General features: G+C 58.4%; 1 protein-coding gene across 1 annotated transcript; it reads left to right on the top strand.

Annotated features, from left to right (window-relative positions):
- Positions 1-412: 412 nt before the first annotated feature.
- On the top strand, positions 413-25,225 carry KCP (kielin cysteine rich BMP regulator). Its single transcript, XM_063100155.1, has 40 exons — positions 413-479; positions 2,730-2,896; positions 3,363-3,552; positions 3,631-3,707; positions 4,372-4,456; positions 7,039-7,121; positions 7,358-7,451; positions 8,320-8,402; positions 10,632-10,725; positions 10,844-10,923; positions 11,000-11,093; positions 11,255-11,340; positions 11,413-11,494; positions 11,714-11,866; positions 11,942-12,048; positions 12,126-12,219; positions 12,731-12,904; positions 13,042-13,124; positions 13,237-13,330; positions 13,418-13,615; positions 13,736-13,906; positions 15,033-15,209; positions 15,926-16,011; positions 16,228-16,318; positions 16,463-16,545; positions 16,635-16,728; positions 17,722-17,895; positions 18,112-18,194; positions 18,807-18,927; positions 20,387-20,466; positions 20,687-20,786; positions 21,309-21,397; positions 21,668-21,770; positions 21,861-22,003; positions 22,291-22,463; positions 22,544-22,655; positions 22,748-22,849; positions 23,810-23,974; positions 24,423-24,729; positions 24,902-25,225. Exons 1-40 carry the CDS (start codon positions 413-415, stop codon positions 25,168-25,170), a joined length of 4,908 nt encoding a protein of 1,635 aa, XP_062956225.1. The 3' UTR covers positions 25,171-25,225.
- The last annotated feature ends 575 nt before the right edge of the window (positions 25,226-25,800 follow it).

Consider the following 25,800-nt stretch of genomic DNA (forward strand, 5'->3'; position numbering starts at 1 on the left):
CTGAGGCACAAAGAAGTAAGGGGTCTAAGACCACATGGCATTAACTGTGCAGGGATTTGATTCCAGCTGGGTTTGTTTCTCCCACAAGCAGGTGAGAGGGAAAACCCGAAGGGGCTATCCCAAAGCCCGAGAGTGGCAAACTTGTGTTTCTTTGGGGGTGTCCTTCTGGATCATAGGCAGGAGATTCGGCCCCCACCCCCGGCCCAGCTTCCTGGGGGGCTGGGGTTTGCTCTCTGGGGTCAGGACCGGGCTGGGGCGCCCGGGTGGGTCGAGGTGCCCACCCGGGAGGCAGCGCCGCTGGGCGGGATGAGCCCTCCCTGAACAAAGGCTGGGTGGGAGGCGGCCTGTGGCTCCCACCCCGCCCCGCCCGCGCCTGCCGAGCCGCGACGACAGACAGCGAGGCCGAGCGAGCATGGCGGGGGCCGGGGCGGCTCTGCTCCTGCGGCTCGGCTGCCTGGCGCTGGCCGCGGGCGCGGGAGGTGAGTCGGGGCGCCCGGGCTTGGGGGCCGGCCGGGCGCGCCCCTCCGCCTGCTCAGCCGTCCGAGCGGCCGCGCCGGGGCCGGGGCCGGGGCCGCTTCTCCCGGCCCTGCCTGCGGGGCGCGCCTCTCAGGCCGGCCGCGGACCTCCCCGTCGGTGGTCGGTGGAGCGAGCAGGATGGGCAGACGGACGGGGGCCCGGGAGAGGGAGGGGCCACCTGCTGTTGCTCGGAGGAAGTCCTGCGGGCAGCGGTGGGGTCAGGCCGCCCCGACATCTGCCAGTCTGAAGTTAATGCTCGGTCTTGAGAAAGCGGGAAAAAGCAGGCCGGTCTGAGAGCTGACTTTGAGTGTCCCTGTCTGGCCCTCCCCAGGGGACAGGCGGCAATGGAGCGCGCGGCGCAGGGACTGGGCGGGGCAGGACGAGAGCACAGCGACGAGGTTCCGTGGGGAGCAACCTGGTTTGTGCCACCCCAGGGAGCGCTTTCTGCGGGAAAGGGACTGGCCCCATCTTCACCTGGGGGTGGCAGAGGACCCCCCAGCTTCTCCCTGGCCCCCTTACTGTGCCTGCATAGGCAGGACTGGAGGAGTGTCCTGGGAGGTGGGGTCATGGGGGGTAGGGGGAGGCCAGATGGGAGTCAAGCTTGGGTGGAGGGTTTCAAATGCTGAGACTCCATCCTTGGCCACCTTCCATGTGGTGGGGAAGGAAGCTAGGCACAGGAGCCCCACCATGACAGTTCCATCCCAGGTGACAGGATGCTCCCTGCAAGGGATGGAGATGGGTACAGGGCTGGGAGGTTCGAACCCCTGAAGTGGGCGGGGAGCGGGGCAGGCTGGAGAGGGGAGTGGCGCTGGTGAAAGGTCACATTTGGACTTGAGGCCGTGTGAGCTACAAAGGTCGTGCTGAGAGAAGAGGAGCAGAGCTGGGCAGGGAGGCTTTGTCTTCAGCCTCCTGAGTGGAGACAGCAGGAGAGCGAGGCATGGATTAGGGGACGACTGGCGAGACCAGAGACTGATGGGATTTGGGAGGGGTGCAAAAGAGGGAGGCTGAGCCCTAGAGTTCTGGCTTAGGTAACCGGGTAGGTGGGTGGCTTTAAGCAAGCCAGGGAACTCAGGGCAAAGCAGGTTTGGAAGAGGACAAGGTCAGTTTTGGACTAGAATCCCCTCCCCACTTGGCAGTGGCAGTGGGGCAGGAGTGGGTGACATCGTTCCTCTGCCTTGCAGGCCTCGTGTCCAGGCCCAGCCTCACTAACGAGCTGCTGCTGTGGGAAAGACCCCCCCATCCTCCTCATCCTCTCTCCCCTCCCGCTCCAGACCCTCTGCTGCCCTGCCCACCCCACCAGGAGGAGGGGTCCGTGTTTGTGGGAAGCAACCCCTAAGTCAGCCTCCCCCCACCTCCCTTTACGGGAAAGGGATCAAAGTGAGAAGGTGGAAGTGGCTGTCCCCAGTCCCAGGCCTGAACTCAGGGGCACCCCTCCCGCCTTCCCTCCACATAGTGTCTTCTAGAACCAGGGACAGGCTGCCTGTGTGTTGATAGCTAGTGGGGTGCCTTCCAGAGCCTACCCCACCCAATCGGGGGCCTCCAGGACCCTCTGCCACATGCCTGGAAAACTGTCAGGCTAGGGGGTGGAAGCAGGGGGAAAGCTGCCCCTCCCTGAGCCATTCTCCAAATGTGGGGCCATTTTTGACGGGTGTAGACACTTAGAGCGTAGGGGCTACTCATGCGCTCCCTGAAAAGACTCTCACGCCAGTCCCAGGCACCTTAAAGCTGCCCTCTTGGCATGCGTCTTTCACTCTTCCTGCATTTCAGCCTGCTGGCTTCTGGGCCCTGCCAGCATGACATGTCAGCTCTGCAGGCCATCCCTGGCCAAGACCTTGGCCCAAGATGGGATGGCTGATCCTGACACCCCCTCCCCCCCGATGGCTGGGGACCTTCCCAGAGTCTGGGCAGGCTGCTGACAGGTCTTAGTCTGGATACTGCTTCGTGCACCCAGCGAGTCAGGGGTCCTGGGATGCACACCTGACAAGGAAGGAAAGTTGGTCTGGGCTACTTTCGTCCACTCAGGCCTTCCTCCTCCTCCTTCCATGCCCCCGCCTACAGCTTTTACTCCCTCCTTCCCTGGATGGTGGGTGGGCAGGTGGACAGGGCAGGGGCACAGGGTGACCCTCTTCCCCTCCATGGTTCGGAGGGCAGAATGCAGGAAACCTTGCCAGCCCCTCCCCCACAGGCCCACACTGGATTCTTGTGCCCTTCAGGTGGAGCTGTCCCCAGGGAGTCCCCTGGGCCTGCTGACATTCATGACTACCAGCAGCAGGCACCTGCCCACTCCTCAGCCCCTGCTGAGGCCCCCCAGGAGCAGTGGCACCCGCTGGGGGAGTGGCTGGGGCGGCTGGAGGCTGAGGTGACAGAGCTCAGAGAGCAGGTACCATGTTGGCAGGGCTGGGGTAGGGCAGGCTTGGTGCAGTGGGAGGGAAAGAGAGAAGGGGTTGGGCTGGGGGGCCCTGGAGCCCAAAACTAGAGTTTTGTTTTAGATGCACATGGGGTGGTTCTTATGTGAATAGTTCTTAACATGGATTCTTTCATACAAACGAAGAACTTCTAGGGTGTTTGTTTCTGTCAGTGCAGATTTTCATATTGTTTCACCTATTTGGGAAACATTATGTAGCACCTACTATATATACATAAGGCATCATCAGGAAAGACTTAGGATGGGTAAAGAAGTCTTAACTTTTGGGACAGGGCTTTGGGTCCCTATTCTGTCCAAGGAAAGGCCTCTGCTCTGGAACGGTCAACTTTTCTTCTTGTCCTGCCTCAGTTTCACCCCCCACAAATCTGGGAAGATGGTAGAGCAAGCTGAACCAGTGCCTGCTACCCCCTCTTTTCCCCAGAACAAGGAGCTGCAGGCGAGGGTGAGGCAGCTGGAGGCTTGCGAATGCCGCCCAGCCTCTCCCCAGTGCTCGGGGCTGGGGCGCGCCTGGCCTGAGGGGGCTCGCTGGGAGCCTGATGCCTGCACGGCCTGCATCTGCCAGGACGGGGCCGCGCGCTGTGGCCCCCGGACCGACCTGCCCCATTGCCGTGGTAAGTGCCACCCCATCTGCCTGCTGGAGTGGCGCTGTGTTCCTGAGCAGCAGACAAATGGCACTGTCTCCTCCACAGGCTGCAGCCACAATGGGCAAGCCTATGGTGATGGGGAGACCTTCTCCCCAGATGCCTGCACCACCTGCCACTGCCTGGTGAGTTCCTGTGAGCCACATGGATGTCCGATACCTGTCCCCCTCACCCGCCTGCCTCCCTTCAGTTCCGTGGAGCTGCAGCACGGTGTGCTAGATGTTATGTATTGGGGTCTGCCTGCCTCCCCCTGCAAACCTTGCCATGGGTGGTCCTCAGCTGATGCTGAGTACTACTGGAGTTCACCCCCCATGCACACCATGAGTGCCCCAGGCCCCTCAATTCGGACCCGGCAAACAGTGGAATGGAGGGCAGAGGATGTAGTGGCTGTGTTTCTCCATCGCCTGCTCACCTGCGTAACCTTCCTTGTCCCCACTCTTCCACCTGCCCCTGTCTTCAACCTCAGACAACCCCCCACCCCGTTCTCTCTCACCTGGCTCCATGTCCACTTCTTCCTGTCTTTCCTTCCTCTTCTCCATTGAGAAAGCCCTTGGCTCTCTTCCTAGAATCTCTCCCACTCTGGGGAATTTGCTTGCACCTGAAAGAGATGGTTCCCAGGGGTCAAGAGCATCAGGAGATGATGGGGGGGGGGGGAGTGTCTCTTTTCTGCCCTTGCCCCAGCCACCCTCTTGCTTTCTGACCTGTCCCAGTCAGGGTGAGGCTCTTATTCTGAGGCCCTGCCCTTCAGGGTCTGATGCCTGTGCAGCCACCCTGGTCTGCTTCCCACAGGAAGGGGCCATCACCTGTACCCAGAAGCCATGCCCAAGTGGACCCTGCCCTGAGCCAGGAGCATGCTGCCCACACTGTGAACCAGGTCAGCCTCCTGCCAGCCCCAGCCCATCTCCTGCAAGCTTCTGGGGGACCCGGAGACGTGGTCTGAGACCATGAACCCTGAGAGTGTGTGAGTGTGGGGGCATGGCCAGAGGGTGCCCGCCCACTCACTCTGACAGTGGCTAGGGGGGTTGAGAACCCAAGCACCAGTCAGCAGACACCGACTCTGGCTGGGACTGAGAGAGAGACTGTAAGAGAAAGAGACACATGATCTTTATCCTGTCCTCAAGGGGCTTCTAGTCTAGTTGAAATGATAAGTTTATAGCTAATCCAACACAAGATTTAAGATCCAAGGAGCAGATTAAGGGGAGATGTAAAAGGCAGTATGTGCCTTGCCAAGGAGGGGACAGGAGGGCACAGAGAGCCCACCCACACTAGGCAGTCAGAGTGGGCTTTACAGACAATGGGTCCTTTGAGCTGGATCTTCAAGGGCAAGTGGGATTCCAGAAGGAGAGGGAATACTTGAGGGCCCTCTGAGCACAAGGACAGGGTGGGGAGAGGTGTGTTGTTGCAGGAAGTCAGTGTGGGAAGGCCAGTGGGGAGAGTCTGCTGTCAGCCTTGCAGTCTGGACTTTGTTCTGTGGGCAATGGGGAGTCATTGAAGGCTGAAGAGCCAGAGTGTGGCGTGTTCAAAGAGGCGTTTTAGGAATATTCATCTGGTGTGGGCTAGATGCAGAGAGGCCACTAGAGGGCTGGTACAGCAGTTGTCTAGGCTGAGGCTGAGCTTGGGACACTCGGAGGCAGTGGTGGCAGGGCCCTGAAGAGAGCTGGCAGGAGGAGGAGGCAGTGGCTCTGCTGGGGGGTGTTACTGTGTCACAGTCAGAGCTGCCAGATGTACCAAATAAAAACGCAGATGCCCTGTTAAATTTGAATTTCAAATGAACAACACAAAATTTTTAGTATAAACATATCCCATGCAATATTTGGGACATTCTTATATATATATATATTTTTTTTAAAAAAAGATGACCGGTAAGGGGATCTCAACCCTTGGCTTGGTGTTGTCAGCACCACGCTCAGCCAGTGAGCAAACCAGCCATCCCTATATAGGATCCAAACCCGTGGCCTTGGTGTTATCAGCACCGCACTCTACCGAGTGAGCCACGGGCCAGCCTTGGGACATTCTTATATTAAAAAATGTGTTCTTTATCTGAAATTCAGATTTAACTGGGCTTCCTATATTTTATCTGGCAATCCTACCCAGTGTCAGCTGGCAGTGAGAAAGATGGGACAGGGACTGAGACCAGTGAAGTCTGGAAACGTAGCCTGGGAGTCTTGGCCAAAGAGGAGGACTGATGTCTCAGGAGTCGGTGGGTCTCAAAGGAAAGGAACCCCCCCCCCCAAAAAAAAAATCAGTGAAAAAAGTCCCCCTTTCTCTCCCCAGGGCACATGGTGCCTCAGGGCCACTGCCTATATGATGCCTTTGGAGAAATAAAGGCACACCTTTCCTCAAGGACACTCTACTTTCTTTTCTTTTTTTTTGTGACGGGCCGGCTGGTATGGGGATCTGAACCCTTGACCTTGGTGTTATCAGCGCCCTGCTCTCCCACGTGCACTTTCCTTTCATCTGTTGCAAAATACACTTGTTTCTCAGCTTCCCCGGGAGATTGTCTTCAGAACTCCCTGTGGATACCAAAATTTGATGACGCCCAAGTCCCTGATATTAAATGGTGTAGTATTTGCATATAACCCACGCTCATCCTTCTGCATACTTTAAGTCATCTCTAAATTACTTATAAAACCTGATACAATGCAAACGCTATGTAAATAGTTGTTATACTGTATTGTTTTTTTATTTGTATTAATTTTTATTGTTGTCTTGTTATTTTTTCTGGATGTTTTCTATCCGCTGTTGCTGAAATCAGCGGGTGCGGAACTGCAGATACCGAGGGTCAACTTTAATGGAAATGTACTGATTGTATCAGACACTTTACTGCCATCTTCTGGAGAGTTGTAGTAAATATAAAAATCTCTGATGTCTCTCAGCTGTGTGGTGTACCTTTGATGTGGCACCCAGTCCTCTGCGTCTCTTACTCAGGGGCCTTGTCCTGATTTTGCAGGCTGCCCTGGGGGTCACAGGGCTGGGGAAACGTGGCATCGAGAGCCCTGTGTCATCTGCACCTGCCAGGTAAGGAAATCAGAGCCTGGCCCCAGCCACCACCCCCATCCCTGCTGCTTGGCATCCCCAGGCCTGGCTGTGCCCAACCCAATCTGGGGGCCAGACAGGGCTGCTGCTGCCACCCAGGCATCGGGGTCTGCTAGGCCAGCAGAGTAACCCACTCGGGCAGTGGAGAGGGAGGGAGGGAGGGCTCAGTGTCTGCCCCACAGGCAGGAACTGTGCGGTGCCAGGGGCCCTCATGCTCAGAGCTCAGCTGCCTGGAGAGCTACACCCCACCTGGGGAGTGCTGCCCCATCTGCTGGCCAGGTGACCTCCTGCCCTGCCCGCCCCTCCAACCCCTCAGCCCCAGAGGGTCCAGTACCTAGTTGGGGTCATGCCTTCCCTTGGGTCATGTCCACCCACCCTGCTCTCTGGTGACCCGCCTGCCATCCTGGCAACCCTCCCCAGGCTGTGAGTATGAGGGGCAACTTTACGAGGAGGGAGCCAACTTTTTGTCCAGTTCCAACCCTTGTCTCCAATGCTCCTGCCTGGTGAGTCCCCCTGCCACCTTTGCCCAGGCCCTGCTCCTTCTTGGACACCCCCTGCCCTCCCCTGGGCCATGCCTGCCAGTCTTTCAGCCCCCTCACATGCCTTCAGAGAGCTGGTGCCAGTGGGGTCTTCCCTCCATCCCTGCCCTGTGCCATTCCTGCAAAGTGCCCGACACCTGCCCACCCTGCCCTCTTGGGGAGCCAGCCCAGGAGGCATTACAACCAATCCTGCATTACAGAGGAGCCTGGTTCGTTGTGTGCCCATGAAGTGCCCGCCCAGCCCCTGCCCTGAGCCAATCCTGAGGCCTGGGCACTGTTGCCCAATGTGTCAAGGTGAGAGCCCCTGACCCTTCCCTGGTGGAGCCCCAGGTGGGACTGTCACTCCATTTCTTGAACTGCAGAGCCCATCCTGCAGGACTCTGATCTGGGCTGCTCAGTGGGGCAGTGATGCCTGGCCAAGCCTGTGCTGGGGCTGGAATGCCTGAGCTCAAATTCTGCCATTGCCACTTAGTGGTTGTGTGATTCTAAGTTACTCTGTGCCTCAATTTCCCTGCTTCAGGTGCAGATATTGATAGTCTATACTTCAGAGGCTGCTTAATAAATATTTATTATCTGCTTTGTGCTCCTCTAACACGTAAGACACAGGGTCAGCCCTCAAGGATGACCACTAGAGGATGACACTGAGTCATATACCAATATTGTAAAATAATGTCCCAAAGGTGGGAATAGAAGCAGGCACCAGGTGGAAATTCAGAGGCAGGAGACCTAATCCAGCCTGGGCACAGGAGGGAAAGCATCCTGGAGGCAGCAGGTCCTGAGGTGACCCTTAAGGATAAAAGGCAGTTAGCTAGGTGAAGGTCCAAAGAAGGCAGAGGGCATTCCAGGACACTCAGGGTGTGTGTGTGTATGTTAGGTGGGAAGGTGCAAGTAGGATGAATGGCCAAAGCTTAAATGGACAGGTGAGGAGGGGCCAGAGATAGGTGGGGAGGTGGGCGTGGCCTTTTCATGCCTCAGAAGACCAGGAAGGGCAGGCCTAGGACACTGGGAGCCACCGAGGAGTCTAGGCAGAGGCATGAGCCAATCTGGTCTTGGCTCAGGAGGGAGCCTTCAGAGGGCATGCAGAGGAGGGTGAGGGAGGCTGAGCTGGGGTCCAGCCCAGCCCCCACCAGGCCTCCTCTCTGCCTCCCACCCCCACCCCCAGGATGCACAGAAGGTGACTCTCACTGGGAGCATGGCCAAGAGTGGACCACACCTGGGGACCCATGTCAGCTCTGCCGGTGTCTGGTGAGTGCCGAGGCTGCTCGTGGGCTGTCCCTCACCCCTCCCTGCCCTCAAGGCCACCACTCGTTCCACTGAATGCATCCCGTAGGCAATGAGAGGGGACAGAGATGGAGCAGACCTAATCCTGGGCGCCGTGAGGGCGGGGACTGGGTGGAGCTCTGCTGTAAGCCCAGCTGTGAGCACAGTAGTTGTTCAGCACGGGTTTGTGACCCGAATTCAAGGAGCTCACAGGGTGAAGGAGGAGAGAGACCGGGCAGGATATGACCGGCAGCCAAAGTTCCAGGGAGGAAGATGGGCAGTTTGGTTCACGGCTTTGAGAACTGTGCTGGTTAGGTAGCCGCTGCTGCATCTGGCTGCTGAGCCCTTCAGATGTGGCTGGTCCGAAGGGAGATGTACTGTAAGTGTAAAGTACGCTTCAAAGCTGTAGTAGGAAAAATAAGAATGTAAAATATCTCATTGAAATCAACATTGAAATCAACATTTTGGATATATTGGGTCGAATGGAATTTATTACTAAAATTTAATTTTATCTGTTTCTTTTTAGTTTTAAAATTTGATTACTAGAGAATTTAGAATGGCTTGTTTTATATTTCTAGTGCACAGCACAGATCTAGAACATCTGCCGGGAAGAGATGGTGTGACCAGGCCTTAAAGGCTGAGTAGGAGGGGCTGGCCCGTGGCTCACTTGGGGGAGCGTGGTGCTGACAACACCAAGTCAAGGGTTAAGATCCCCTTACCGGTCATCTTTTTTAAAAAAATAAAAATAAAAAAAATAAAGACTGAGTAGGCTTCGAGTAGGGAGGGATGGGGGGAGACACTCTAGGTATAGGGAATAGTCAGGGTAAAGCCTGGGAGGAAGGGAGGGACCTGTAGGCCCTGATGTCCAGGCAGGCTCACTGGCGGGGTTGTGTTTTGTGGGGCCTGAAGCCAGAACCATGGAGCTTCCCAACAGCTTGCCAAGGACTAGGGACACCCCTGTGTAGGCCCTGGGGCCCCCACCCTGCTGCAACCTTGTCCTCCCCCTCCCTGTGCGCACTGACCCTCCCTACTCCCCACCTGTGAGAATAGACCCCACAGGGGCTGGAGGTGGTAAGCCCAGGGATGCAGGTGTGAATTTGAGGGGTGAGATCTGTTTGGGTCAAGCTGTGGGGGGACAGCAGCAGCCACCTTGTTAAGTACCAGCTTCCAGAGGCAGGTGCCACACCAGGCACCGTCTCTCATTTCTTCCCCATAGCAAGTCTATGAGGACAGGACTATTATTGTCCCTTTTTTTCCGAGGAGTAGACTGAGTCACAGAGAGCTTAAGTAGCATGCTAGGTTATACATCTGCATTAGTTTCCTGAGGCTGCTCTAACAAAGTACCACAGATCAGGTGGCTTAAACAACAGAAATTTATTCTCACATAGTTCTGGAGGCGAGAAGTCAGAGATCAAGGTGTCAGCAGGGCTGATTCCTTCTTTTTTTTAAAAAAAGATGACCGGTAAGGGGATCTTAACCCTTGGCGTGGTGTTGTCAGCACCACGTTCAGCCAGTGAGCGAACCGGCCATCCCTATATAGGGATCCGAACCCGTGGCCTTGGTGTTATCAGCATCACACTCTCCCAAGTGAGCCATGGGCCAGCCCAGGGCTGATTCCTTCTGAGGGCTGTTGGGGAGACTCTGCTCCAGGACTCCCCCCTGCTTCTGGTGGTTTTGGCAACCTGTGGTGTCCCTTGGCTTCTACAGCACCTGGATTTCTGCCTTCATCTTCACATGTCATTCAGCCTGCGTGTGTGTCTGTGTCCAAACTTCCACCTTTTATAAGGACACCAGGCATATTGTATTAGGGGTCCACCCAACTCCAGTATGATCTAATCTTAACTAGTCACATCTGCAACAACACTCTTTCCAAATAAGGTCACAGTCTTTTTTTTTTTTAAAAGTGACTGGTAAGGGGATCTTAACCCTTGGCTTGGTGTTGTCAGCACCATACTCAGCCAGTGAGCTAACCAGCCATCTCTATATAGGATCCGAACCCGTGGCCTTGGTGTTATCAGCACCGCACTCTCCCGAGTGAGCCATGGGGCCAGCCCCAAATAAGGTCACATTCTGAGGTACAGGGGGCTAGGACTTCAACATATGAATTTCGTGGGGACACAATTCAACCCATAACAACATCTCATAAGTGGATAGCTGGGACTTGAATGCTGTTTCTGTCACTTGGCTGAGGCCTGCCCACCCTCCCCCCACCAGGAGGGCCACATCCAGTGCCGCCAGCGAGAATGTACCAGCCTGTGCCCCTACCCTGCCCGGCCCCTCCCAGGCACCTGCTGCCCCGTGTGTGATGGTGAGTAGGTGGATAGAGTGGGGTCTGCAGCACAGAGGGCACCCGGATGGGCTCAGAAAGCTGATAATGGCCCTGAGAGGGGCCCTGGAGGAGGGTCTAAGGCACCTCTTCCCCACAGGCTGTTTCCTAAATGGGCGGGAGTACCACAGCGGGGAGCCTGTGAGCTCTGAGGACCCCTGCTCCCACTGCCGCTGTGCTGTGAGTGGGGCTGCTTGGCAGGGAGGGCCTGGCTTCTGGGGCTGCCTCTCACATGTTGACCAGGCCCTGTTGGTAGAACGGGAATGTCCAGTGTGAGTCTCTGCCCTGCCCGCCCATGCCCTGCAGACACCCAGGCAGGATCCCTGGTCAGTGCTGCCCAGTCTGCGACGGTGAGTAGGCACTGTGGTGGGGCCCATGCTAATGTGGTGATGCGGGGGGCTGGCTGGCAGAGGCTTCTGGAGGATATTGGTGGGCATTCCTCCTCAAGGTGGGGGGTGGATGCCCCTTCAGCCTCCAGCCCTGTACACCCACCCCCTGTCCTCCCATCCAGGCTGTGAGTACCAGGGACACCAATATCAGAGCCAGGAGACTTTCAGCCTCCAAGAGAGTGGCCACTGTGTGCACTGCACCTGCCAGGTGGGTGGTCCCCCTACTCATGCCCAGGTCTGTCTCATTCCTTGAGGGCCTCTTACCTGGCCTCCCTCCTAGGCTGGCGAGGTGTCCTGTGAGGAGCAGGAGTGCCCAGTCGCACCCTGTGCCCTGCCTGCCTCCGGCCCCCAGCTCTGCCCAGGTGTGTGGGTGAGGAGGTGGGGAAGGTGCTGCTTCCTCAGGACTGGGATGGAGGGGCTTCATAGTAAGGGGGGAAGGGGCTTGCTCAGTCCATCAGCCATTCCAGAGTGTGTTCAGAGGCCACAGTGGGGATGGCAAAGCTGGGGTCCCTGTGGTCTGAGAAGGACAGGGATGGGTGGGAAGTGTTTGGGTTGCCATGGTGACAGCTGCCTTGCTGTAGTCTGCGTGCTCCATGGGGAGGAGTTTGCTGAGGGGGTCCAATGGGAGCCTGATGACCAGCCCTGCACTGTCTGCTCCTGTCAAGATGGGGTGCCCACGTGCAGGGCTGTGCTCTGCACCCCAGCCCCCTGCCAGCATCCTACCCAGGCCCCTGGTGAGTACCCCGCCCTGATCTTGGCTTCCTTTCCCTGCTCGGCCCATCCCACCCTGACCAGTCTGCCCCACCCAGGTGCCTGCTGCCTCAGCTGTGAGAGCTGCACCTACCATGGCCAAGTGTATGTCAATGGGCAGAACTTCACGGACGCAGACAGCCCTTGCCACACCTGCCGCTGCCAGGTACCTGCCCGAGGCTTGCTGCTGCCCCGCGGATCCCTCCTGGGGCCCACCCCCATTGCCCTCTCCCCTGCTCCCAGGATGGGACGGTGACGTGCTCCTTGGTCGACTGCCCTCCCATGACCTGTGCCAGGCCCCAGAGTGGACCTGGCCAGTGCTGTCCCAGGTGCCCAGGTATGTGCTTATTGCACCTGGCTGGCTCCCAGGCCCTGTGGGCCCAACAGATACTCCCCACCCACTCCAACTTCCTCTTCCAATCTCCCCATTACTCAGATATATTTGTATATCCGCTTGGATAACATGTTCATGCAACAAATGTTTGAGTCTGTCATGTGGGAGACTGGGTGCTTGGATGCATGTGACTGTCCCTGCCCACCTGTGCCAGGGTGTGTGTCACAAACACAGGCACACGTGTGTAAGCTCTCCACCCCTTCACTCTCAGAGACACACACCTGCCTGTAGTTAAATGGACTCAAATGCACACACACACATGCTCAGAGCAATACACATGCCTGTGCATAGGTGCACATGGCCCTCTTCCTCCTGTCCCCGAGTGGGGACAGCTGCCATGTGGGCACTTCTGCAGTGGTTCTGGACTCCAGGCATAGAAGGGCTGTCAGCCTGCCCCTAGTGCCAGTGTGGTCAGTCTTTGCACCCATTCCTGTCCTCACTGTCTGCTGCCCAGATTGTGTCCTGGAGAAACAGGTGTTTGTTGATGGTGAGAGCTTCTCCCACCCCCGAGACCCCTGCCAGGAGTGCCGGTGCCAGGAAGGCCGTGCCCACTGCAAGCCTCGCACCTGTCCCAGGCCCTCCTGTGCCCACCCGCTGCCTGGGACCTGCTGCCAGAATGACTGCAGTGGTGAGGTGGACAGTACCGGGGGTGGGGTGGGGGGCTCTGGGATGGCTCAGCCTCATCCATAGGCATTTGGGGCTGGAGGACAGCATGCCCCAGGGGGAGCAGGGCCTCTCCCAGGCCTAAAACTCCCCCCTCCCCAGGCTGTGCCTTTGGTGGGAAAGAGTACCCCAGTGGAGCAGACTTCCCGCACCCCACTGACCCCTGCCGTCTGTGTCGCTGTCTGGTGAGTCTGCCAGCTGGATGGGAGGAGGAGCCCAGGCGAGTGGAGGTGGGACTGGGGAGGTCAGAGGCCCACGAGGTGGCCTGGCGTGGTACGTCCATCTGTTCCTCTGCAGAGCGGCAACGTGCAGTGCCTGGCCCGCCGCTGCCCGCCGCTGCCCTGTCCAGAGCCGGCCCTGCTGGCGGGAGAGTGCTGCCCGCGGTGCCCCGGTAGGAGCCGCAGCCCTGAGCCGCTCCTCCTCGGGGTCCCCTCCAAGGCCTCTCTCTGGGTCCCCCTAACGCGCGCTCTCGCCGCAGCCACCGCCGCCGCCCCCACCGGCTGTCCCCGGCCCGGGGACGAGGTCCCCGCCCGCCACCAGGAGCACTTCTCTTTCCCCGGCGACCCCTGCCGCCGCTGCCTCTGCCTCGACGGCTCGGTGTCCTGCCAGCCGCTTCCCTGCCCGCCCGCGCCCTGCGCCCACCCGCGCCGGGGACCCTGCTGCTCCTCCTGCGACGGTAACGCCCTGGTGGCGCCCCTCCCGGCCCGGACAGCGCCCGCGCCACCTGACCGACCTGCCCCGGAGCCCCTGCCCAGTGTCCTTCTCACGGCGCCCCAGCCCCTGCCCTTGTCCCTAGGCTGCCTGTACGAGGGGAAGGAGTTTGCCAGCGGGCAGCGCTTCCCCTCACCCTCGGTCGCGTGTCACGTCTGCCTCTGCTGGGAGGGCAGCGTCAGCTGCGAGCCCAGGGCTTGCGCCCCTGCACAGTGCCCCTTCCCCGCCAGGGGCGACTGCTGCCCTGCCTGTGATGGTGAGGGGCAGGGGACTGCTGGGGTGGCAGCTGGGGGAGGGGGAGATGGGAGGTCTGGGTCAGCGGCACCTTTACTGCCCCAGAGTGGATCTGAAATATTTATTACTGTGAGAAAAAAGCCCGGGATTAAAGCCTGGTTTTTCCTCTGCCTCTGATGCTAATTTGGCTGTGTGACCTGGGGCAAGTTACACAACCTCTCTGGGCCGAAATTTTAACTCTCACAAAAAAAGAGAGTTGACATAGACCCAGTCTTTCATCGCTCTTGTACTATCTTAGCAATATTTACTACAAACCTTCTACCAATTCTCATTTATTTATTTATTTATTTATTCAAATGAACTCATTTATACCGGTCAGATGCCAAACAAAACAAAACAACACAAACAAATTAACTCACTTATTAACTTAAATTTATTGAGAAAGGAGTTTTATATTATAGTGTAATTGGAAAATTAGACTTGCCAGGAATGGATTGCCATAAAAATAAATACAATCAGGAGCTGGCCATTGGGTCAGTTAGAGGGTGGTGCTGACAACAGCAAGGCTCAGGGTTCAATCCCTGTGCTGGCCATCTGCCAAAAAAAAAAAAAAATTACAATCACAAATATAACTTTGTTATTAAATGCTTGTGAGGGCTTTGAGCATGAGCCTCACCCTCTCTTTTTTAAAAAAGGAGGTGAGCAAGTGTCAGGTGCCAAGGGCAGGCTGCCACCACCCTGGGACCCCGTCTTCCTCCTTGATTAATTAGAGGGCTTGAAAGAGCACTGGAAAGGGGATAAGGGAATACCTTGAATCCGAACCACCTAAGTGAGCTGGGGCTAATGGGCAGTGGCCTGCTGAGTATCTAACCCTAGGGACAGATTCTTTGTGAGTTTTCTCCTGTAGATTGGACAGGGAGATTTTTTGCGGGCTGAAGGGGAGAAAGTTTACCCTTTGGCTAGTCCAAACCCTGCCCCCCTCCAGCATGCTTTGCCCCTGGGCCTGCATTCGCCCCCCTCCTCCTCCCGGGTGCTAGGTCTTTGAGGCCTTGGACCTGTGTAGGGTCTAAGCTCAGAGACTGACAACTGCTTTCTTCTCTTCCCTTTCTGCCCCTCCTCCCTGCCTCTCTCTGCCTCCACCCTGGAAGGCTGTGAGTACCTGGGGGAGTCCTACCTGAGCAGCCAGGAGTTCCCAGATCCCCGAGAACCCTGCAACCTGTGCACCTGCCTTGGAGGCTTTGTGACCTGCAGCCGCTGGCCCTGTGAGCCTCTGGGCTGCAGCCACCCTCTCACCCCATCTGGGCACTGCTGCCCAACCTGCCAGGGTAAGGCTGCACTAGCTCTTGTGGGGCTCCCAGGGGCCTGGAGCTTTACCATCCAGCTGCGCCCCATCAGCCCTCCCCACGTGAGATAGACACACTCACATCCCACCCTTTTCCCCAGACTCCTCTCACACTATACCCGTGTCCTCCTCTCTGTCCCTGCTGTCACCTCACACGAGACGACCATACTCACCAAATAACCAGTCCTCTGGCTTCCATACCTCCCTACTCTTAAATTGTCTTGCTGCCTTCCTAAATTATTCTGTCGCCATACTCAAAACTACTCAATGGCTCCTGTTGCCCTGGAGTCACCCATCATGAAGGGCAGCTCCTTTGCCCCCTGCCTGCCCAGCCCACCGCGCTGCATTTCCAAGGTGCCCAGTCCCTCCCTTTCCTCCACTGGCACAGACGGCAGATGCTCCGCAGTCTCGATCCCACCCCCTGCCCTCCGCTGGCTGCCTCCAGTCTTCCTGCCTGGAATGCTGTCCTCTACCCTCTGACGCATGCAAATCCCACCATCAGTGGCCTCACTGACATGTTTCCCCCCAGCCCTCCCCTTCCTTGCCACTCCAGGCCATACTTATGTCTCCATCAGCACTGGTGGTGGTCCCCAGGCATGACTGCGTACATGTACATATGTATGTGTGTGTGCGTGCGACAGTGGACAGTGAGGGTCTTCCTTGATGGCGGCTCTTCCATTGCATCCCCCACTCTGCCAGGATGCTTCTATCACGGGGTCACTGCTGCCCCTGGAGAGATCCTTCCTGACCCACTTGACCCCACCTGCTCCCTCTGCACCTGCCAGGTGAGGCAGCCCTTTTGGGAACTTGGCAACCTTTCATCCCTTGAACCTCCTCTCTGGACAGGAAAGGGTTGTCTCCTCCACCCAGGTCACAAGGGATGTACTTTCTCTGTGACATCTCCTGGGACATCCCTGCCACAGGGCACTGTGCAGCCCGTTTTGAAGGTGGGATGGAGGGACATGGGAGGCAGAAGTGGCAGTGTAACCTCTCTCCCCCAGGAAGGTTCCATGAGCTGCCACAGGAAGCCATGTCTTCCAGCTCTCTGCCGTCACCCCTCTCCAGGACCCTGCCTGTGTCCTGTGTGCCGCAGTGAGCTGCCTTCTGCGTGCCCAGCCCCCAGGCCCTTCCCCACCTCTTCCTCACTCCCCTTCCCTCCCTTCCTACCAGGCCTGAGGTTGGGCAGAGCAGGGCAGGGTGGCACATGCCCCCCCCCAGGAAGTATGTCCCCCACAGGCTGCCTCTCTCAGGGTCGGGAACACCAGGACGGGGAGGAGTTTGAGGGGCCTGCAGGCAGCTGTGAACGGTGTCGCTGTCAGGTGTGGCAGGAGGTGGTGGTACCAGGGGACGCTGGGGTGAGGGCTAAGCCCTGGCCTAGGCGGCAAGCCACTGGCTGCATCTCCTGCAGGCCGGCCAGGTCAACTGTGCACGGCTGCGGTGCCCACCCCTGCCCTGCCCGCTCCAGGTCACAGAGCAGGGGAGCTGCTGCCCTCGCTGCCGAGGTACACCCAGCCCTGGGAGCTGCCCCTCGCTTCAGCCCCTGCACCGATGTCCCCCCGACCTGCCTGCCCCGGCCACCCCACTCCCCCATCCCACCCCCCTCACCCCTCTGGCCCTCCCCCTCCCTGGCCCTTGAACTCTCACTCTTGCCTCCTTCAGCTTCTCCTGCCTCTTCCTGCCCCAGGCCTGCTCAGACCCTCCCCCGCCCAGGTGCTGGTTAGATTCCCCTCAAAGCTGCCCTTCTTCCTAACCACACCCTCTTCCTCACCATAATAATGATAATTAATGTTTACTAAGCACATACCATGTGCCATGCCCTGAGCTAAGCACTTTACACACATTATCTCATTGAATCTGCACATTTGATCCTATCAGATAAGTGCTCTTACTCCCATTTCACAGATGAGAAAATGGAGGTACAGAGAGGTAGCATGACTTGCCTGTGGGCACTCAGCTAGTCGGTGGCAGAATCAAGATGCGCATCTAGACCATCTGGCTCCAGAACATGAGGCTTTCCTAGCCTGCCTGCTGCCCCTCAGCCCATACACTGCCCAGCATGGCGTAGTTTCCCCAAAGCCACCACAGCATCTCAGGTGTAGGTAGTCGGGACAGATGAAATCCTCATTTAACAGATGAGGGGACTGAGGCCTGGAGAGATTGAGTTACCTTGGGCACGTGGTTAGTGATGGAGTCGTTCATTCGTTCCTCGTGCACTTATTACACACCTGCTGCATGCCAGGCACTGTCGCCTGTGCTGGCTGCAGCTGCTGCCTGGAGTTTGGGCCAGTAAGCAAGCAGATGGGGAACAGGATTAGAACTGGCTGTTCTGACCCCAACTCCGTACCTTTCCCTTCTACCACAGACAGGAGTGCTGCCCTAGCCCGCTTTCCCGCCACATCCTTCAGGAGCCCGCTCCTGGTGCCCAGGGTGGGGGGCTGGAGACAGACGTCCAGATCTCAGACTCCATGCTTGTTCCTGTCTACCTTGGACCGCAGGCTGCCTGGCTCATGGGGAGGAACACCCCGAAGGCAGTAGCTGGGAGCCCCCGGACAGCCCCTGCTCCTCCTGCACATGTCATGAGGGTGTCGTCACCTGTGCCCGCATCCAGTGTGTCAGTTCCTGTGCCCAGCCCCACCAGGGGCCCAGTGACTGCTGTCCGCGATGCTCTGGTACTGGAAGCCTGGGGTGGGGAGGGAAAAAAATGAAGAGAGCCCCTGGATCTGCACCTCCCTGCCTTAGTACTGGTTGGGTGGCAGAGACAGGCTTTCTAGGAGGAGTGGTCTCCATTCTTGTACATACCCCAGTCCCTGGGGCGCGGTGCCCCCAGGCACTGCTGCCAGCCTGAGGGCTCCCTGTTCCTGTTCTGCTCTAACCCACTCCCCAAGACTGTGCGCACAACGGTCGGAAGTATGAGCCTGGAGAGAGCTTCCAGCCTGGGGCAGACCCCTGTGAAGTGTGCATCTGTGAGGTAGGGTGAGGGCGAAGCTGATGGGCTAGGGGCTCCTCGGGGTGAGGCCCAGCCAAGCTGGACACTGCATGAAGCAGGCACCATGGGGGTCAGAGGCACGAATGTGTCCCACAGCCAGGAGGTCCAGGGTTAGACACAGGGCACAGTTTTCAAGTGTGGGGGAAGCAGTGGGTAGTTCCTGGCTGGGGTGTGGGGTGGGTGTGGGGGGAGGGAGTAGCCACCTGGGAAGCGGGTGGGGCCATACTGTGCAAATTCTACCTGGAAGGTAATGAGGAGCCATGGAGGGTTGCGAGCAGGTAACTGACATCTTAGGTCAGGACATTAGGCAGTGGGGCTCAGGAGGAGGCTGGCAGGAGACTGCAGGAAGATCAAAGGTCACATGAGGGCCCAGGCCTATGTGACTGGACAGGGACATCATCTCTGGGGATTGGAGGATGGAGTGAGGAACAAGTCTAGGGAGCTCCTGAGTCTCTTTTCAGTCTTGAGTCTGAGTGCCCCAGGTACATCTGGAGGAGGGCGCATGCGCAGATGGAGGGACCTGGAGTCCAGGGGAAGTGGGGAGCTCTCAGCTTTCATGGCCTGGGACCCACTCCTGCCCACTCATTCTTGTAGCCGCAGCCTGAGGGCCCTCCCAGCCTTCGCTGTCACCGGCAGCAGTGTCCCAGCCTGGTGGGCTGCCCCCCCAGCCAGCTCCTGCCCCCCAAGCCCCAGCACTGCTGCCCCACCTGTGCCCGTGAGTCTGGGATTTGGGGGTAGATAGCTCTGAGGGTAGGGCTGTCGCCCCCAGAGTGATGCTGGAAGAGCCAGCCGGCTCCCCTCCCCAGCCCCAGGGCTTTCGTGACTCCCGTGGGCTGTTCTGAAAGCCCATGCCTGCACCGCCCCAAGGGGAGCTGGGAAAGCTATCAGGGACCCCTGCCTCTCTGAAGCCAGGTGCAGTTTGTGCAGCGTCTTGCCCAGCAGGTGGCGCTGCGGGCTGGCAGTTGTGCCGGCCGCGGGCTCCCTGCCGGCTGTGATGTGGCCCAGCCACAGCGGGGGAGAGCAATTCTTTTTTTTTTTTTTTTAAAGATTTACTAAGATTGGGGGAAAAGAGTAAATAAACAGTTATATTTTTCATTACAAATATTGAAAGGTAGCCAAGTTCTGTTTCCTGGATTTAATACAATACTTGCAGTTTACCCAATACAGCCATTTCGCACTTGGGTACTTTTGTTTTGGCGGCTGGTCAGGCTCGAACTCCAGACCCTGGTGTCGTCAGCACCACGCTCGAAGCAGCTGAGCTAACCGACCAGCCCCCGTGTGACATTCGTTGTGGAGGCAGTTTTTTCAGCTCCTGGTAGTACACCAGCATTGAAATAGTAACCCAACTGCAATACGAGTTAACGTTGTCCTCACATGTAAAAAACATGCTTTCTGTGATGATAATCGCACTCTCCTCTTTTTCTCTTCAATTTTTTTATTGTGATAAAATACACATAACAAAATTTACCATCTTAGCCAGTTTTATGTGCGTGGTTCAGTTAGGTATTAAATAGGTTCATAATGTTGTACGACCGTCACTGCCATCCATGGGGAGAGCTATTCTTATCAACACTTGCTGGGATGTGCTTCAAGGGAGGGGAAGAAGGCTGACATCGATGAAGCACCGAATGCTTGCCACACATTTGGTGCACTTAATAAACAGGACCTCGTTTAATTTTCATAGTTACCCAGTGAGATAAGTATTACTGTTCCCTTTTTACAGATGAAGAAACTGAGGCTTAGAGAGGTTGATTCATCTGCCCACATTGGCACAGGCATTGAGTGCTGGAGCCAGGATCAGAACCTGGGACTGGTTCTAACCCATAGCCTGTCTCTTTGTGCTCCCCTGTGCTGTTTTAGCCAGACTATACATAAGGAAGCGGCAGGGAGAGCAGGCCAGGTAATCTGGCCATTCTTAGTGACCTCAGGCTGAGGAAGCCACACTTTCTGGGTTTCCAGGCCCCCACCCTAGTAACCTAGCAAAGGTCCTTTTAAAAAGTCCAAACTTTGCTGACCATAAGGAAAGAGGATTTATCTTCCCTGGAGTCAAGGTGCTGGGGATGTGGGTATGCTTTGGGCCCAAGAAGTCTGGGGACACAGTGGATGGGGACAGCTGGGATTTCAACCCCTGCTCCCTCCTTTCAATCCCCTGCACGGGGCTTTTCTTTTCACAGAGGCGCTGAGTAACTGCACAGAGGGCCTGCTAGGGTCTGAGCTGACCCCGCCAGATGCCTGCTACACCTGCCAGTGCCAGGTGAGCCCACCTGCCTTGGGGACTCTCAAGGCCTCCTCTTCTTCCTCCTCTGTGGGCTGTGGCTGCCTGCGACTCCTCTCCTGCAACAACTCTGGGGCTTTCCACCTACCTCGATATTCGCCCACTTGTCCTGAATGTCACCTGCCGCCTATGCTCTGCTCCCTCCTGTCAGCTCCTTAAGATCTGCTGTTCTCCATCTATTGTGTTCACACACAAGCAGGACCTGACCTGGCTCTGCATTCACCGGGCCTGTCCTGAGCTCAGCTGTCCCTTGTTGGAGCGCCATACCCCTCCTGGGAGCTGCTGCCCCGTGTGCCAGGGTAAGTGCCCAGCCTTGCCTGCACCCTCAGAGCAGGAGCCCAGGAGGGAGACAGGAGGGGATGGTGTTCATGAGCCAAGTGGGCAGCCTGGGGTCTGCACTCAGAATCCAGGTTTCATTCTTTTATGGAAATGGAGGGGCTTTTTGTCAGAATGGGGAAGGGACCCAGGTGGCAGAGGAGGCAGATGAAGCCTGGATCTTCAAGGCCTGGCCTGAGGCTTGTCAGGGAGCTCAATGATCCCAGGCCCATTAGTAGGGTGTTTACACTGCTGAGTGGGCAGCCAGCCCAGAGGAGTGTTCCAGCCTCTGGCTTTTTGGGTTTCCAGGACCCTAGGGACATCCGGGCACCGGTGAAAGTCCTGACCTCTAGCAGGCTCTCTGGATATCGGCTGCCGAAATCAACCCCATCGGGGTGCTAGTGGAATGGGGTGGGTGCTTCCCTGCTGCGAAGCTCAGGGCGAGCTCCAGGGGGTAGGACGCAGCTGGAGGGACAGTGCCCGCCGTCCCATTTCTTCCCCCTCAGAATGCGTGCTGGAGGCCGAGGGCCGGAGAGTGGCAGATGGAGAGAGCTGGCGGGACCCCAGCAACGCCTGCATTGCTTGCACCTGCATTGTGAGCTGGGGGTGGGGGAGGACCTTCCAGACGGATAAATGGAGTGCCCACATTCCAGCAGTAAATATGGGGGCTGTGAGGGGCATCCCTGTACCGGGCAGGCAGCCGAGAGCTGCGTTTCTTCCCGCGAACCACGAAGTGGGTGTTTTGTGCGGCAGAGGCAGACCGAGAAGGGGCTGCTGCCGCAGACCGTGCCGGAAGGTCCCAGAAGCAGGAGGCCGGGACATCAAACCCCGAGGAAATCCCTAGAGCAATGATGTCTGTCCACAGCGGGGCCATGTGGAGTGTCACCTGGAGGAGTGTCAGGCCCTCTCCTGCCCCCACGGCTGGGTGAAGGTGTCCGAGGCCGGCGGCTGCTGCGAGCTTTGCCAAGGTGTGGGGCCGGGACCACGGTAGAGGTAAGAGACCTGGCGTGTGTGTGGGTGGGGGCAGCGCTGACCTTCCGCGTCTCCTGTCCCCTCAGCCCCCACCCAGTCGTGCGTGCACCAGGGCCGGGAGGTGGCCTCCGGGGAGCGCTGGGCCCTGGACGCCTGCACCAGCTGCTCCTGTGTTGCCGGCACCGTGCGCTGCCAGAGCCAGCGCTGCCCGCCGCTCGCGTGTGGCCCCGTGAGTGCCGCGGTCTAAGGCGGTGGGAGCGAGGAAGGGCACGCGGCACCGCCGCCCTGGGACAGCCGGCGCCGGGGAGGAAGGCTGGGCTTCGGCCGCGGCGCGGGAGCCGCGTCCGGGAGCCCGGGACGGTGCAGTTCCTAGCGCAGCCACGAGGCGGCGCTTGCGAGCCGAGTCCGAGAGCCCTGGAGACTCCCGGGCCACGCTCGGTCCTCCGCGAGAGTCTGCGAGGGGCATGGCGGGGGGAGGGAGGCGATGTGTCTGACGGTGTCTGGGGCTGAGGCCAGGACGAAGCCCCAGCCCTGAGTCCCGGCAGCTGCTGCCCCCGCTGCCTGCCCCGGCCCGCTTCCTGCATGGCCTTCGGAGACCCCCATTACCGCACCTTCGACGGCCGCCTGCTGCACTTCCAGGGCAGCTGCTGCTATGTGCTGGCCAAGGACTGTCGTGGCGGGGACTTCAGGTGTGCAACCCCTCTCCCTCCTCCCTTCCCCCTCCGCCCGGCCCAGGTGACCCCTGACACCCTGCCTGTCCTGCCTACAGTGTGCACGTGACCAACCACGACCGGGGTCGGAGCGGCGTGGCCTGGACCCAGGAGGTGACGGTGCTGCTGGGAGACGTGGCCGTGCGGCTGCTGCAGGGCAACGTGATCACGGTGAGCAGAGCCCGAGGACTTGAGAAAGGTCTGTCCCACGCTGCCCACCCGTCCGCTCCGACGTCGCCTCTGCTCCCGCCTCCCTTCTCCAGGTGGACGGGCGCCCGGTGGCCTTGCCCTTCCTGCAGGAGCCGCTGCTGTACGTGGAGCTGAGGGGACGCACTGTGATCCTCCACGCCCAGCCCGGGCTCCAGGTGCGGCGCGGGGCCAGTGAGAGGTGGGGCCGGGCTCCCCGCCCGCCTGCCTGGGAGCCTTGGTCCTGTCGAGGGGGTGGGGACGCCAGCTACCTCCCAGGCGAAGGAGGCCACGGAGGCAGGCGAGAGAATGCTACTGGATTCCCAGGGGAGGGATCAGGGCCAGAGACCCCGGGAGCAGCCGCAGGAACTCCGAGCCTGGTTTCTTTCTTTTTTTTTTTTTTTTAAAGATGACCGGTAAGGGGATCTTAACCCTTGGCTTGGTGTTGTCAGCACCGCGCTCAGCCAGTGAGCGAACCGGCCATCCGTATATGGGATCCGAACCCGGGGCCTTGGTGTTATCAGCACCACACTCTCCCGAGTGAGCCACGGGCCGGCCCCGAGCCTGGTTTCTAATCGTGGTTCAGCACCACACACTGGAGCTGTTAGGCCACTACCTACCTGCTCTGAGCCTTAGTTTCTCATCTGTAAAGTGGGGGAAGGGGAGCAAAGTCAACTAAGGTTTCCTAGGTGGTTTCTGAAGTTCCTTTCAACTCCCAGGTGGAAGAGTAATTCGCTGCCCTGCCCCCAGCAAGAAGCACTGTTTGTAAATTTATAAATTAAGGCTTATCTGCACTTCTGCTCTAGGCTCTAATTGTGTTTTGGCCTCTATAAGGCCCAAATACCCATGAAAAAGTGAATCCCTGGAAGTGGGTTGCATTTCACCGGGGGCCCAGTCCAGGGATGCTGACAGGAGAAGATGCTGTCAAGCATGAGCTGTGGGCAGCTCTTCTGTCATCTGTTTGCTAAGGGAATGTGTGGCTTGGCCTGGGCCAGGGCAGCAGCATCCCTTCCCTGGGGAGCCTCCACCGTCCCTTCTCTCCTCCTCCACTGGGCATGCTGACACAACACATGGGGCCATGAGGGACCTTGGGCTCTTGGGGTCCCTACCCTTTCCCAGTCCCAGGCCTCTCCACACAGGTGCTGTGGGATGGGCAGTCCCAGGTGGAGGTGAGCGTGCCTGGCTCCTACCGGGGCCACACTTGTGGGCTCTGTGGGAACTTCAATGGCTTTAGCCAGGATGATCTGCAGGGCCCTGAGGGGCTGCTCCTGCCCACGGAGGCTGCATTTGGGAATAGCTGGCAGGTTAGTGGCACACAATCTGGGGGTGAGGGGCTGAGGAGGGCACAGCTGAGCATGAATGAGTCTCAGAGCAGCCCTCTGGTATGGAAAGGGAATGGGGGTGCACAAAAGATGGGCTTTCAGGGAAGTCTGTGGGGCTTCTTGCCTGTTGTGGTACAAGGGAAGGTAGGATGGCCTGTTGAAAGAGTCCTCGTCACCTGAATCCCCAAGCCTTGCTTGGTCACTCACTGGCTGTGTGACTTTGGATAGGTCACTTACCAACTTGGGACCTTGGTTTGTCCATCTTTAAAATGGGGATAAGGAAAAGGTAGATAATGCTTCCTTTGCTGTTCTTGTAGGGAGATTTTTGAGACTAAAACAGATAGTGGGGAGGGAAGTGCTTTGAAAAACATAGCATGCAGAGGTCAGCTGCCAGTGGTGCTGCCACATCAGGGTCGCTCTTCCCACCTAGGTCCCAGAGGGGCTGGAGCCTGGCCGGCCCTGTTCTGCAGGCCGAGATGTGGATCCATGCCGGGCAGTAGGTTACCGTGCCAGGCGTGGTGCCAATGCCCGGTGTGGGGTGCTGAAGTCCTCCCCGTTCAGTCGCTGCCATGCTGTGGTGCCACCTGAGCCCTTCTTTGCTGCCTGTGTATATGACCTGTGTGCTTGTGGCCCTGGCTCCTTGGCTGATGCCTGCCTCTGTGACGCCCTGGAAGCCTATGCCAGCCACTGCCGCCAGGCAGGGGTGACACCTGCCTGGAGGGGTCCTGCACTCTGTGGTGAGGGGATGGTGCCCGGGGCAGCTTGGGGTAGGGGGTGGCACAGAGAGGCAGAGCAGCCCACAGGGCTCAGGTCTGGACAGGGTGGGTATAGGGAGGCCCGCAAGGGGTGAGTATAGCAACTGGAGCAGTTTTGGGTGCCCTGTGACCCTGCCTTCCACTCTGCCTGCAGTGGTGGGCTGCCCCCTGGACCGTGGCTTCGTGTTTGATGAGTGTGGCCCACCCTGTCCCCGCACCTGCTTCAACCGGCATGTGCCTCTGGGGGAGCTGGCGGCCCATTGCGTGAGGCCCTGCATTCCTGGCTGCCAGTGCCCCGCAGGCCTCGTGGAGCATGAGGGCCACTGCATTCCACCTGAGGCCTGCCCCCCAGTCCTGGTCATGGGGGACCACCCACCCAGTGCTCTGCCCAGCCCCAACCAGGAGACCCAGGGGACACCCTAAGCCAGGATTACCCCCAACCAGGACTCATCAGACCAGAAGTCTCCCCTTGGTGAGCAGCTACCACCCTGACCAGATCTGCAGACATAGTGCTCTGCCTGGGCATGGGAGCTGGGCCTTTGCCCTGAAAAGCCCTCAGCTGAAGCAGTAAACTCTGGCCTTGCCCTAAAGCTTCTTTGTGTGTGTGTGTGTTTCCTCCTGGTGCCACGGTTGTAGCTGGGCTGCTCAGAGCATGGGGCTCAGTGGCCAGTGTCCCCAGAGTCAGAGGACCTTGCTTGTTCCTTGGGCCTGTATCCCTGGGCTGCCCCAATTGGCCGCTCCCTAGTGCTGTCTGGGAAACCCTGCAATAGGAAGGCGGACCCAGGTGTCCTGGTTCCTGCCCTATGCTCATTCTGTATGGCAGGCATGGCCCGTGGCCCCCATGTGGGACACTCTGTGGATCCATGTGGAATCCTGCCGGGCTGAGGATTCCTGGAGAAGGAGCTCAGTCCATGCATGGCCTCTCGTTTCCTCCTGGTTTGGTGGTTCCGAGTGCTCAGGTGCCTTCTGGACCACTCTAAGAGCTGGTGACACAGGGACCCCATGCCTAGGGTGGGGATAGAAGAGACAATAGGTCGCGATGCAACACGGACA

This window comes from Cynocephalus volans, chromosome 6, assembly GCF_027409185.1.
Source record: "Cynocephalus volans isolate mCynVol1 chromosome 6, mCynVol1.pri, whole genome shotgun sequence".
Classification (NCBI taxonomy): Eukaryota; Metazoa; Chordata; class Mammalia; order Dermoptera; family Cynocephalidae; genus Cynocephalus; species Cynocephalus volans.